The following is a 14512-nucleotide window of genomic DNA, read 5'->3' as shown; positions in this document are numbered from 1 at the left end:
ATTACTCTGCCACCAGCGGTGCACCACAAGCCAATAGCCTCGCACCTCATCTGGACCTGATGGTGTGGAGCGCAGATTTATGACATTCTCTGCATGCATTTTGTTTGATTAACATCCTTATTTTCTAATTTTCTCTTGGCATCTGGAGGCAATCTCTTATTCACCTGACAAGAACATTCAACGCTCATGCACCGATTTCCTGCAGATGACTTGCCTTTGCGCACCTGCTTTTCTGCGTTTATTCATCCCAGTCTCCTTTTTCAGTTGCCTGTCAATTGTGCACATGTATCCTCCGGGTCTTTCGGCGTTTTAATTCCTGGCCCGGGCTCGAGATATGCCTAAAAGACGAGATGGGCCAGGGCGACGAGAAAGACCGTGTTGTGATTAACGTGGGAGGGATTCGACACCAGACCTACCGCAGCACCCTGCGCACTCTCCCCGGCACTCGTTTAGCGTGGCTCGCCGAGCCGGATGCCCACAGTCACTTTGACTATGACGCCCAGATCGACGAGTTTTTCTTTGACCGCCACCCCGGAGTTTTTGCACACATTCTCAATTATTATAGGACTGGCAAGCTGCATTGTCCCGCTGATGTTTGTGGCCCTCTTTATGAGGAAGAGTTGGCCTTCTGGGGCATCGATGAGACAGATGTGGAGCCCTGCTGCTGGATGACGTACCGGCAGCACCGGGAGGCCGAAGAAGCGTTGGACAGTTTTGGTGGAGGGCCACCTGAAATGGGGAACGATGATATGGACACAGAAGTTTTGGGTGATCCAGGGGATGGAGACGATGAACTTGAGATGACTAAACGCCTTTCCCTCGGCGACTCGCCTGATGCCAAAGGTGCAGGGTTGTGGCAACGTTGGCAGCGTCGTGTTTGGGCGCTGTTTGAAGATCCGTATTCTTCGAAATATGCAAGGGTGAGTTATGAACACACGTGGCAGCTCTGTCTTTAGCCCTGATATTCACTGTCCGTAAGCACGTGTTGCATTGGATAAGAATAGCCTGTCCATATTAAAGCGTTCTTGAGTTGATGTTTTGAGTTAGGTCAAAAAAAAAATACATTAAAAATACAGGTCATTTTATATATATATATATATATATATATATATATATATATATATATATATATATATATATATATATATATATATATATATATATACACATACACACACACACACACACACACTGAACAACTGTCCGGAGACTGTGATAGACTAAAAGGTGAAGGAACAGAAGAATATTTTTGAATAAATAGTTTGACATAATCTTTTGTTATTTCTTGAAAACAAGCAGTGAAGCAAATATATAAATATTTATTAACTTTTGAAAACATTTTTCCTCCAAATCCAAGTCATGCTTAACCGAGTGAAAAACCGACATGGAGGTAGCCATGTGACAAGATGACAAGATCCGTGTTTAGCCTATACATTTTACTTGATGTTACAGCACTTTTCATGAATTCAGAATATTTATGTTATAGGCTAAACTATAGTATTTTAAGACTATTTAAAAAAAAACCTATTTATAAAACATGTTTAAAAAGATAATAACATGGCACATGTCTAGATTTTTAAAGGATTTGTCCTTGTTATAATTGACATGATTTGAATCACGCAATGCTTTTGTATGTCACTTCTGCTAAAAGGCTGAAAGCTGAGAGGCAACTGGTTGTCTATAGCCTATATCTGACAGTGTTTTCGATTGAATTATATTCCTTGGTTTTAATTTAGCGTTATTAGCGATAGGCCTATATCAAACCGAAGCGACTAAATTCAGTCACCCTAGGGAAAACATGTGCAGTCATTCCAGGCGTCTTGCATGTAGCCATTGATCGACAGCTCCTCTGACTGCAACACTGCTGTGCCACGCGCCGTGAGATGCCTTGCCTTCCCAGCCGCGGGCGTGCTCGTGCACAAATTGATCACTCCGGGAGGACATTAAAGAGAATACATCACGAAGCAAAGGCTTTTCTTTATTTATGTGCCCATGCTGCTTTGAGATAAGACACACAAGGCCGATAACATCATTCTGATCAGGAGGTCTGAGTGACGGCACTTGAGATGCTAGATGATTTAGTGTTACATGTTGAGCATTAGTTCGGTCCTGTCAGACTTTTATAGTGGGCATTAGCTGTTGTAATGTGTACTGTCAAACAGCAGGGCTCTAGCAAAGCCAAGGTCATGGTTTCAATTGCAGGGAATGCAAAAACTAATCAAATATATACCTACTTTCAATGCAAAGTTGATTTTTTATAAAAGTGTTTGCCAAATGTGGTCAGTCAACAGACTTTTATGCATTCTGTACATGGCAATTAATGGCCAGTCTGGTTTGGACAATAATCCGAGTGTCCTGTTTGTTTTATGCCTGATGTTAAGATTAAATGTATCAGGACTACTGCCAAGATCAGGGTATTATATATCGCCCTATAGGCGACGGAACGCTGATAAACGAGTTAAGGAATGTCGATGTACAGTTAGAAGTAGAGTAGATTTATGCCAGGAATCAGTCAATCAGATGAAATTATTCTGTGATTAGACAACATTGAACTTCTCAAAGCCAGAGGCAAGGGTATTTGAATTGTGCTATTACAAGGGAGTATGCTTTTGCAACAAGAAATGTATGACCATACCGCTTGTTTGTAAATTATTTGTATTTTAATTGTTAACAATAATTCACAAAACGCTCATTTATTTGATGCTATTACAGGTTTCCATCTTCACAATTTTTCAAAATATGCAGCAAATGTATGTTTTGTTAGTTCATTTGGATGATGAAAACAGTCACCAATATATTTTAATAATGTGGCACATAACATTATTTTGAATATGAATAATTTGAATATTATTAATGTCGTTTCCTGTCATTATTTGTATATTCATGTTTGTTTTTTATGATTGATGTTTGTGAAGTGCTCTGAATCAGATCTGAGCAAGTCAGCCTTATAGCATACAATCGGTGAATCAGCTATTCAGCACATCTGAATTAATAATAAAAAATGAGTCATACATCTGAATGAACTGCAGGCTTTACCCAACACACAATGGACATGCCTCAGACATTCTTTATGTTTATTGTTCCTGCACGTGTGTGGGAGCATGATATTGAGAGCGAAAGAGTGAAAGAGAGACAGAGTTGTTGTTATCTCGTTGTCATCTGGCAGATGTTTGCGCTGGTTCCCAAAGGCACCTGATATTTTTATGTCCTTGGCAGGCAAGATGCTGCATTTTACAGTGTATGTCTTGGGAATAAGTTGTCATGGCAACGGTTTCAGAGCTCTGATGAAACCGATGAAAGCTGGTCTTCCTCGTGAGATTTCAGGAAAACGCGGCAAACTTCTCTGGAGGCTTTTTGATGATGATTTGTCTATGTACATTTTTGCCACATGTTTCTGTGTTGTATTTCATATCCATCATTTAGAATGTTTTGTTTATCCAGTGACGAAATATAAGCTTATATATTAATAAAACGTTGGAATGAAATAAAAATCTTCAAGCACATTAGAGAAAGTGAGAGCTGTTATTAGTTCCCAAAGGTTTAGTTTGTAGTAGTTAATAGTTGTTTGGAGGCTAATAATGATTAACAAATTAACACAAACCTTTGCCAGACCACAACTTATACCACATATTATTCATACTTCACCAGATGAATTATACAAATAACAAAGGCAATTTGCTTAAAATACAGCCCATACTCAGACGTCTTCCCAGTTGTGTTATGCGATATTCCCATAATGTCCCATTCTCCCAGGAGGCCATCTAGGTCATTACATGCTCCAGTGGACCTTGCCTTGTATAACAACAGGAAAAGTGTTGGTAATTAATGCACTGGTCGATATGTGAATGCACCTGCTGAATGATTCCTGGATGAGGGAATTGGCATGTCTCCCAGACTTCCTTCTTCCTTCCAGGCTCTCCCAATGGACGCCCCACCAATGTGGGATAGAGAATAGATGCTGGGATTTACAGCATCTAGTTATCTTGTCACACTTGTCTTGTGAGAAACAAAGCAATTCTCACTTTCCGCCACATCTGCCTGTGGTTAGCAACAACTTTTTAAACAAAGATAAAAATAAGGGAGTTTGAGCTTTTTTCATGAGCAATAATGAAATATTTATTTAGCAGATACTTTTTCCAAAGTAACTTGCGTTTAAAGGTAAAACAAGCAATTAATTATTAACAGTGCTGCAATAGCAAATTTTAAAATGTGATTTGATGAGGAAAAAGCTAATGCATTGCAGGTCTATTAACATTTAATAAAAGATCCAGGCCTTAAGGGTTGTAAAAATACAGATCCAGTTAAAAGCTTATAATGGGAAGTGAAAGTATAGGTGACACTAACAGCTGTTTTGGATAAACAGTAATATTTTATTTCTGATTGTACAGAATTATATATATATATATATATATAGGAAATAACTATATGGAAATAACTGGAATCTGATACTGTGTCGTGCATATGGGAATAAAGTCGCAATAAAACAGAAATAATTCTTCTGTATTGTGGCGTACGTCCAAGTGTAACGGATTATTTGGAAAAAAACTTGGTTCTATCCATTGGTTGTTGATTGGACTTTACAATGTGGGTGTTACTCAAAAAGAAATAGAAATGGAAGTTTGCAGTCAATTCTGGAGGGGAACTGGTTTGTGGACTAAATGATTGGAGAAGTCCTGCATATGTCAGAGAGAAGTCTTGTCAGTTTTCTTTTTGTCGCTATGTACAGAAAATCTTACATTTAAAGAAGCACAAAGACAACTCCAAGTGTCTTTTTCAGTCCTCTGTTTTGTCCTGGCTCTTATGAGTTTGTTGTCAGACTCTTGTTTCTTTACCTGCAGAGAGGGAGGATTCACACATTATCACCTTTACCTCAACACCCCGACTCCCTCCAGCCCGACCCGCTCACCCACTGTTCAGATACTGTCATAAACACAGAGTAGAAAGCACTTTCCTCTCCAAACTAAATCACAACAAGACTGTCCTACCTGCCCCTTGGCAGATCTCAAACAGCCTAATTACGAACAAAACAAGTTCATAGATGCCTTGCTTTTTCTAATAGTGTCATTGAATGTACTGTATAATGACAGGCTTTAATGGTTTGATACAGTTCTTAAAGTAGAAATGTTTAAAAAGATTTAAAATGTAGGGACAACTATATGTATATATATATATATATATATGTATGTATATTTCTATTTATATATATAAAATAATAGTGTTTATAAAGTGATGGAGTTTGGATATAGATTGTTGGGGCAAACTTAAGTTTTAAACTTGAGTAGCATGAAATCTATGAAATCTTGTTTGCCATATAGTGACATTAGAAGGGGGATTAATAATCATTTGGGGGAGGAAACCCAACACATACTGACAGAGCTGACCAGATACAATCATTTATCATGACTTTCGGTAATTATAATATTTATCAAAGAGACAGGGCTCATATGTTCTTGCATGGGCCACAGATGAAAATTTAAGAGGGTCAAACACTTTCATTAGTCATTTAAAAAACAATTTTTTTTTTACAAAAATATAAGAATTGAGGAAATATTTGTACAAAATCTGCCCATATATGTTTGAGAATATTAATCCAAAAGTAAAAATTTATATCTTAAAAGGTTAAACTCATGAAATCAAGTGACAATAGTACTAACTAGTACTACTAGTACTTGTGTAATCATAATAATGTGCACAATCGTGAACTGTGCTGTTTGGACACACATTACAAGTCAGGTATACAATCTGTTATAATAAACTGGGTGTTTTTGTTCAGGCCAGGTTACACACTCCAGCTGTGTGTGCTTTGCTGGGTGTTTGCAGACTGTGGGTACCAGGGCTCCAGAAGATTGGAGAGTGATCAGGTATAACAGGTCCCTCTATGTGTTATTTGTTGTTCGTTTATGCTGAACCATTAAGCATGGCTGTGATTTAAATGGAAAGAGTCTTTGACTGTTGCCTGGTCCAGCTTTTAAACTGAACATGCAAGCTACAATGGAATATCTCTGCTAGCAGTGTCTTTCATAGGACAAAAAAAAACTCCTTAAAATGCAATGCTGGGATCGCCTCTGATTGTAATGTTTACTGTCAGTGTTAGTTCTGCCCACCTTATTTTTAAAATAAGAATGAGTGTGGCCATTTTTAACTTGAATGTTCAAGGCTTTCGGTGTCAGCCACTTCCAGTTATTTTAGCTGTACAAAAAAGTCTGTTATGCTGCATGATGTTGCAAACTGATATTTGTTATAAGGTAATTTTAGAGTAATCATAAACACACTGCATAGTTGCGCATTTAGTTTTACAGAACTTAGATATTCTTAGTTACCTATTTTGGATAATGAATCAGTCTTGCACATTCACAGGAAATAGCTTACTCCTGCTTTGAAAAATAAGGTGGGTAAGTGCTGGAATATTTCGAGACAGAGTAAGAAATTGGGAACATGTGGTAGTGCATTTTGGTACATACACAGAAGTGGATTTATGTAATATGTATTTTTTATGTAATATAAGACAGCATGAAAAATTGAAACTGAAAGAGGTTTCCCAATCCCTGAATTCATTTTTATTTAATAGAACACTTTTCTATCTGCCTTGTGGCCACAGGCACATTTATTTCTTTTTTTCTTAGAATTTATTCCCTTCTCTGTCTCCCTTAGTGAGTCATTTGTTTACATGCTCATTTTCATTATTATGGTACAGTTCAAGTTTTTCTCTTGGAGATGGTATTCAAAGACATCGGACATTAGCACTGGCAGCCATGGAATGATTAGGGGTCAAGGCTAGTGATAAGACAGACCTACCTGTTGTGAGACGTCTAACCCTTCTCTCATCCGAACCTTGGAGTGAGACTTGCACAGATTCTTGCTATATAAATGCAGAACAGAAGTCAGCCCCAGAGGAAGCCTACAGTGATTAACGTTAATTAGACTGCAGTAGCAGAGCAGAGCCCAGACCCCCTTAATTACCGGAGAGAGTGGAGAACCTTGACACAGCTTGCATGGCAACCTCCGGCTCATTCCACTGAAAATGATCTGCTGAGAAAGGGACAGAGTAAGGTAGTCCTTATCTGTAGCCAAAAGGCACATTACACAAACACACACACACACACACACACACACACACACACACACACACACACACACACACACACACAAATAGCAGAGCATATACTGTAATATACAGACCCTGCTGTGCCATTCTCCCTAATTTTTAGGACACCCTTTATTTCTGACTACGGTACCCCGCCCCATCGCTCCCAGTTCTGTCTATGAGCAGTAAGTAGAGCAGGACACCCTTTTAAAAAGCTGCAGGGCAGTGGCTCTAGAGACCCAGCAACTGTGAATAGCCTTGATACCATGGGCCGTGAGAATTTGGTGATAGATGCTCAAACTGGGGCACCCAAATGCGAAGAGTCCTGGTTTTATGATGGATTTTGCTCAAGGCAGGTGGAAATGCATTAAAGGAATAGTTCACACGAAAATGAAAATTCTGTCATTAATTACTCACCCTCATGTTGTTCCAAACCCTTAAGACCTTTGTTCATCTTCGGAACACAAATTAAGATATTTTTGATGAAATCTGTTGGCTCAGGGGGGGGGGGGGGGCTCCATTGACAGCTATTTAATTAACACTTTGAATGCCCAAAAATGTAGGAAAGACATTGTTAAAATAGTCCATGTGACTACAGTGGTTCAACCTTAATTTTATGAAGCGCCAAAAAAACTAAATATCGACTTATTCAGTCATGTCTTCTCTTCTGTATCAGTCTGTATCGCGTTCACGAGAGCACCACGATGCATGCGCGTGTTGATGGCGCAGGAGCTGGCGTTCTGACATATGACCTACAAGCCGAGGAAGACGCACACGAGGTCATGCATACGTTGTGGTGCTCTCGTGAACGCGCGTTGTTTGGTTGTTATAAAAAGATGTCAAACTGAGCTGTCATCAAATATTTGATGAATATTATTTTAGAAATTTCTTTTGTTTAATATTTGTTTTTCAACAACTAGAGTACCTCATTTTGTGCATGTCTTAATTTGAATGCTAGATTTGCACAAATTAACAGATGTCATTGCACAAGCTAATTATGAGTCGTCATCAGACGATTGATGATCTCATGTGCGACTTGATTTTTTCATCATTATTTACTTTTCTATATTATTTAAAATACTAAAGTGACATTTTTTTGTTGTTGTTCTGGATGTCCCAAATTGGATAATAAGATTTGCAATTTTCAGAGAGTTCAAATAAATGATTGTGTTATAAAAACAAGGAATGCAAAAAGTGCAGCACGGGGTGTAAATTCAGTATCTCTGTGCTCTTTGGGTGTAGGGATGGTTCAGCTCATTAAAAAAAAAAACAATCCAAGGCACTTGAGTAAATTCTTTTTAGAAAAATATAAAAAGTCTTTATTCTTTCATGGCTTAGGTATTTTAAAAACAGATGACAAACAACGGCAAACCAACGCGTTGTAGCCAATGAGCCTTCATCAGGATTTTATAATCTTCATGATTGTGTTATATTGTTGTTACATTTGTGAGTAAATAAAACTTTAACTGTTTGTGTAAAATAGGCATATACATACATAATATCAATATATCAGGCCCCTGAATCTAATCAAATCATGGCATGTTTTGAGGCATCAGCAAATATCATATTGCTGACTTGGAGAATCAGTGTCAGAGCATTATTGTGATGAAACGTCTACGGCCAAATCACAGCCGTGCCGATATAGAGCAACGATATAGGGCAACAAACTCACCGGATCCCCTTTTTCCTTCAGCCCTGCCTTAATTCTTTGTGTCATAGATTCAATAAGGTGGTCGAAACATTCCTCAGAGATTCTGTTCCCTATTGACATGATAGCATCATACAGTTGCAGCAGATTTGTTGGCTGCACATGATCGAATCTCCAGTTCAATCACATCCCAAAGGTGCTCTATTGGATTGAGATCTGGTGACTGTGGGGGTCATTTGAGTGTGGTGAACCCATAAGACACCAGTTTTAAATTATTTGAGCTTGGTGACGAAGCACGTTATCCTGCTGGAAGTAGCTATCAGAAGATGGGTAAACTGTGGTCATAAATGGATGGACATGATCAGCAACAATACACAGGCTGTGGTGTTTAAACAATGCTCAATTGGTACTAATGGGCCCAAGGTGTCCCAAAAAATACCCCCACACCATTACACTATACCAGCCTAAACTGTTGCAGGATGGATCCATGCTTTCATTTTGTTTACCCCAAATTCTGACCCCACCATCTGAATGTTGCAACAGAAATCAAAACTCATCAGACCAGGCAACGTTTTTCCAATCTTCTATTATCCAATTTTGGTGAGCCAGTGTGGATTGTAGCCTCAGTATCCTGTTCTTAGCTGATAGGAGTGGCACCCGGTGTGATCTTCTGCTGCTGTAGTGCGTCTGCTTCAAGGTTCGATGTGTTATGCGTTCAGAGATGCTCTTCTGCAGACCTTGGTTGTAACGAGTGGTTATTTGACTTACTGTTGCCCTTCCCAGTCTGGCCGTTCTCCTCTGACATGTATCATTAGGCATTTTCGCCCACAAAACTGCTGCTCACTAAATATTTTCTATTTTTTGTTCCATTATCTGTAAACCCTAGAGATGGATGTGTGTGAAAATCCCAGTAGATCAGCACCAACAACCATGTCACATTCAAAGTCACTTAAATCACCTTTCTTTCCCATTCTGATGCTCAGTTTGATCTTAACCACATCTACTAAATGCATTGAGTTGCTATCATGTGATTGGCTGATTAGATATTAGCATTAACAAGCAGTTGAACAGGTGTACCTAATAAAGTGTCTGGTGAGCGTGTATATAATATATAAGATATCTTCAATATAGAAATGATATTATAAAAATATTATTGTTTGTGTCCAACAGAAGTTGTATAGGTTTGGGAGGATGAATTTTATACCCTTAAAGAATCTCATAGAAATAATTTTAACTGACAAAAGGTTAACTCAAACAAACAAACAAATATGTTTATTAAGGTAACTTGAACTTTGCATAAAATCTGCTATTTAAATATTCAATTTTCAAATAAGAAAAAAGTTCATTTTACAACAGTATGTCTATAGCAGTGTTAATTTAGAATTTATCCATTTAATTTATGGTAGATTTAAAATCCTGTTTTATCCTGAAGGGAGATCCCAGAATAGAACAACATATTAATCGGTGCTTAAAACAAAGCACACAGTGAGAGCTTGGGGTATAAAGTAGCCTACTTGCAGGAGGGGCTGGAGAAGCGGTTTCACTGCAAGAGACGTTCACTGCAGCTTCTCTATGAAAACAGGAAGATAGCTGATATACCTTTCTTTTTAAAATGCACTCTATTAGTCAGACCACTGTTTGTTGTTCGGAGAGAGTTTCTACCTTTGTTTCTGTGACTACAGTAAACAATGAGTTAACATGATTCTTAACCCAACCTGTCCAGCAGGGGTAATTCATCTGTTTGAATATGGAAAATGAAAAGAATCAATATCACAGGTAAACATTTGTGCTGACAATGCCATTCAACAGTGCATGAACTGGTCATTGAGAATCTACCACCTGTCAGCCTCACATAAACTAATGCTCTAATGGCTATTGGGGGGTGGCTTATTATACATCTAGCAGAAAGGTATTTGTGTAAACAAGAGAAGATAACTGATACCTTTCGTTTTAATGGACTTTATGCTTCCTTTGCAGATTAGTCAGACCACTGTCGACCACAATGTTGTGTGCTTTATTGAGGCAGAGCCAGCTGTCTGTTTTCCACAGTCAATAAGCGTGGTTATATTTTTAACCAAAACACTCCAGCAACAGCGTTTTATCTGAATACAGAGAAGAGTGATGCTGACAAAACCATTGAACATGGACATTAATAGAGAATGTGAAGCTGATGTAACGCCGTGTTGAATTCTGGGTAACTATCTTCTTTAGACGGCATGCATATAAGAAGGATTGTTCTACATTTCTGCTAGGTAGTTTTTGTGATTGTGAAAAATTGCGCTATTATAGGTCATTCATGCTGCATCATGTATTGCCACAGTAACTCACATCATCGTTCAGGGAGAAAACTGGACAATGTAATATGCAACTCATTCAAATGAACTTGCATGGTACTCCAAGGAACATGGCCCAAAATTAATCTTTTAGTGTTTTCATGTAGTGTTAGTGTACGATTCTCCTAGACAGAAAATGTCTTTACCTGCACAGACTTTTTCACATTTGCATACATTGAACTTCATGAAGACCTTCTTTCCATTTTTCTTAAGAGTCTCATTATTATTTGAGAAAGTGCTCCAAACAATTCAGTGTGTAAATTGATTCAGACTGAATCATAAACCAATTCAGACCATTTCGACCTGTTCACGTAAAGAACTGATTCTAAAGTGATTCTTTCAAGAATCCGGCATCGTATGAAATAGGAGACACGTGCCATGCTTTAATGTTGTTTGGGAAAATATTTATCTTGTTGTAATCTCCCGTTGTGTACACTTGAGGATTGAATGTAAGAGGTCAGGCAGGGGTCCTTATTCCTTATAAGAAACTTGCGTTAATGAAGGGAATCATTATAAATAAATGTGATACTGTTTGCTAGGGGTGGGAATCTTTTAGAATCTCACGATTTAAATCAAATCCTGGGCCCCGAGGATTCATAGAAAACAAAAATGGAATCATCCATTTTCCAAACCACTGGTCCAATGTGGGTACAGCATAAAAGAGTGATGCTGGTATGACGTCAGAACCCGGAAGTCTAATTCGCCACTGGTTCCTTTGAGATTTTTCTATGGGTTATTATCATGAGGGTTTTCCATTTATGAGTCAAATAAAGCCTGTGGTAAACATAACTTGACAATACTTTGACGTTTTGTTCTACATAACAAGCACACACACCCCAAGCTGTTTCAGTTACTTATTAAAATTGTATGTTTTTAAAAATTAACATAACTGCTTAAAAATTTGCGTTTCTGCTATGGGTGTGTGTAATTTACATTTCATAAGTTACTTTTTAAGAAACATGCGCAGTAGCATTCCAACACATTTGTTATTGTTCACGTCCTTGAAATGGTCTATTGTTCGTTAACACGGCATCTGCTTGCACATCTACATAGAAGGCGCTTCTCGTGTGTAAAAAGTACGTCCTGTACACATAAGAAGCGGCAAGATCGGAAGAAAAGCTTGACGTGCAGGTAACTACATTATTTAAGGCTATTTTCTTTTTATTAAGATATTGATATAGGAACTGTTGTTGTCAAGTAAGCTTCATTCATTAAAGGACATTTTATACTTCTGCGTCGAGTGTACGCCGTAGTGTACGTCGTAGTAGCACACGTAGGCGACGCCGTCGTGAGCATTTATACTTCTGCATTATGTCTGTGTTGCTCTGCAGTTACACCGCCGAAACGCTAGTTGGCGGCGGCGGGCTTTGATGTTCCACTGTGTTTAGATTCCTCGCAGCTGTTTTGGGGAACGTTGGAGGAAATCTCTCTCCACGAATTCGCTGCCATCTGGCAGTCTTTGTATTCTGCTGAAGACGAGTCATACAGATGGCTGTATTTCCGCACCTCTTCAACCAATCGCTCGGTCACTTGGTCCATTTCCATGTTCTTCAGTGAACTTTCACTGAAATTCTGAATTTAAAAATGGCGGGCGGTGCAGAAGAACAGGCCGGAAATGCTTAGGAGGAAACGCAATGCTACCAAGCCGACCAATCACAGATCTTGCGGTCCGCGTCGTTGCGATGTGTAGTTACATTTTTGAGGAGGTGCGCATCAGGGTACGGCGTATGGTTCACGCCTATGTGTATGCTACGCCGTACCTACTGCGCGCACCCGACGCAGAAGTATAAATTGGCCTTAATGCTTTCCCTGTAAGCATTGCATTCTCTAAACTGTCCAGGTGCTGCACTGCTCTCGCAGTCAGTTGACTGCCACTTTCTTTGTACTGACAACATCACGTTAATAACAAACATTTAGAAAATCTTTGTTTTCTTTTTTTTTGTGAATTGCTTCGAATCGGTAGAAGATATAATCACGTCTCACATGCGAATCGATTCCACCCCTACTGTTTGCTGAGATGGACCTGTGTTTTATGCACTGAGTTGATGATTTTGCACATGGATAAATATAGGTAGGCTAGAAAGAGATGTGTGCTCAGTTGTGTTGATACGAGTTGCTCCATGAATAGTCATTTGGACAATGCTGTTGTCATTTGAGATCTAATGGTGATAACATGAACAAACACAAACATGATGAATGAAGCTATTTAACTGGTTAATTAACTGACCGACTTCATAAATCTGTTTACGAATGTTAATTTTGTACAGTGTGCTAAAGTAACTTACACAGCCTTTATTACTTCCATACCAGTAAAACCATGTCAGTAAGCTTGGAGGTGACGTGTACCTGTGCCACTAGTGACACTGAGCAGAATTGCAAGAATATTCATTAAAAAAATGTAAAAATAAATAACAAAACAAAAAATGCAATTAACATGTCTCAAACCCTTCGACTGCAAATGCAAAAAGCATGCACATGTGAGAGATTTGAGAAGCCCCTTTCTGGGCAAAGGCAATTGAATGCATCAATCAAAGTGTTCTACATTTTTATTTTTTACATAACAAATAACAGGCAGCCAGCTAATCAGGAATTACAATAAATCATGTCAAAATCATGTTTTCTCAGACTGAGACAAATTATTTTGTGATTTTTGTAGCATCCTGCTTCTGTCTGCATGCTTTTTAAACGACAAAATACATTTGCACTTAGAAGCGGTGGATTTCACTCTTCGATCAATATCCAGAGCTTTTAAAGAGACGGTGTGTCCCTGTGTACTGCACACAATGAGCAAGAACAGGCATCTTTACACATTTACAAATTCAATTCTGTAAAGACGCAATGCTGCATCTGTAGGTCTACCAAACCAAGCATCTGACTCACTTCATGCCCTATATCAGAGGCAGCTCAATGCTATTGGTTAAGCCAGTGTTCTGTCACACCCATCAGGCCACTCAAACTAATAGATTTAAACTGACTGATATAGAAATGTCACCTTTAACCATGTACATATCATCCAGTAATGCTTCTTTCATTGTCAAGTGTCTCGTGAGCCACTCTGCTGCTAGCCATGAACACAGAAAACCCAACTAACCAGATGAAAGAGTGTCAATAGCACTTAAAGGTCCCATATTGTACACCTCTCTGAAGTTTTATTTTAGGTTGTGATGTCCTTAAGAATATATATTTGCGGTACAAGTACCAAAAACCATCCCAATATATTTTTACAGCTTGGCCTGACTAATTAATATTCATGAGCCTCTCTTCTGATTGGCCTGTTGTTTTCTGAGTGACGCACGGCCAGGCCAATCACAGGTAACTAGGGTCATGTATGCTGTAGCCTGCTGTGGCTTGGTGATGCTCACAAGGTAAATAAAACACCTGTAATGATGGACATTGCTGAGGGAATTGTTATCCGGCCTTATATGTTCTAGCTGGACTCAGATCCCG

General features: G+C 38.7%; 1 protein-coding gene across 2 annotated transcripts in view; it reads left to right on the top strand.

The window, feature by feature from the left end:
- Positions 1-341: 341 nt before the first annotated feature.
- Positions 342-14512, top strand: part of kcnc1a (potassium voltage-gated channel, Shaw-related subfamily, member 1a) — a gene marked incomplete at both ends in the record, with an annotated part of 45083 nt that continues 30912 nt past the window's right edge. Inside the window, one exon of one of the 2 annotated variants that reach the window (XM_081355081.1) lies at positions 342-920. In XM_081355081.1, the coding sequence (XP_081211207.1) occupies positions 351-920 (570 nt within the window). The remainder of the gene's footprint in view (positions 921-14512) is intronic. The other variant, XM_081355080.1, reaches the window with a different exon arrangement.

The sequence above is a fragment of the Scardinius erythrophthalmus genome (assembly GCF_964197995.2).
Source record: "Scardinius erythrophthalmus genome assembly, chromosome: 2".
Taxonomy (NCBI): domain Eukaryota; kingdom Metazoa; phylum Chordata; class Actinopteri; order Cypriniformes; family Leuciscidae; genus Scardinius; species Scardinius erythrophthalmus.
The sequence above is the reverse complement of the archived record's forward strand: the minus strand, read 5'-3'. Positions and strand labels throughout refer to the sequence as shown.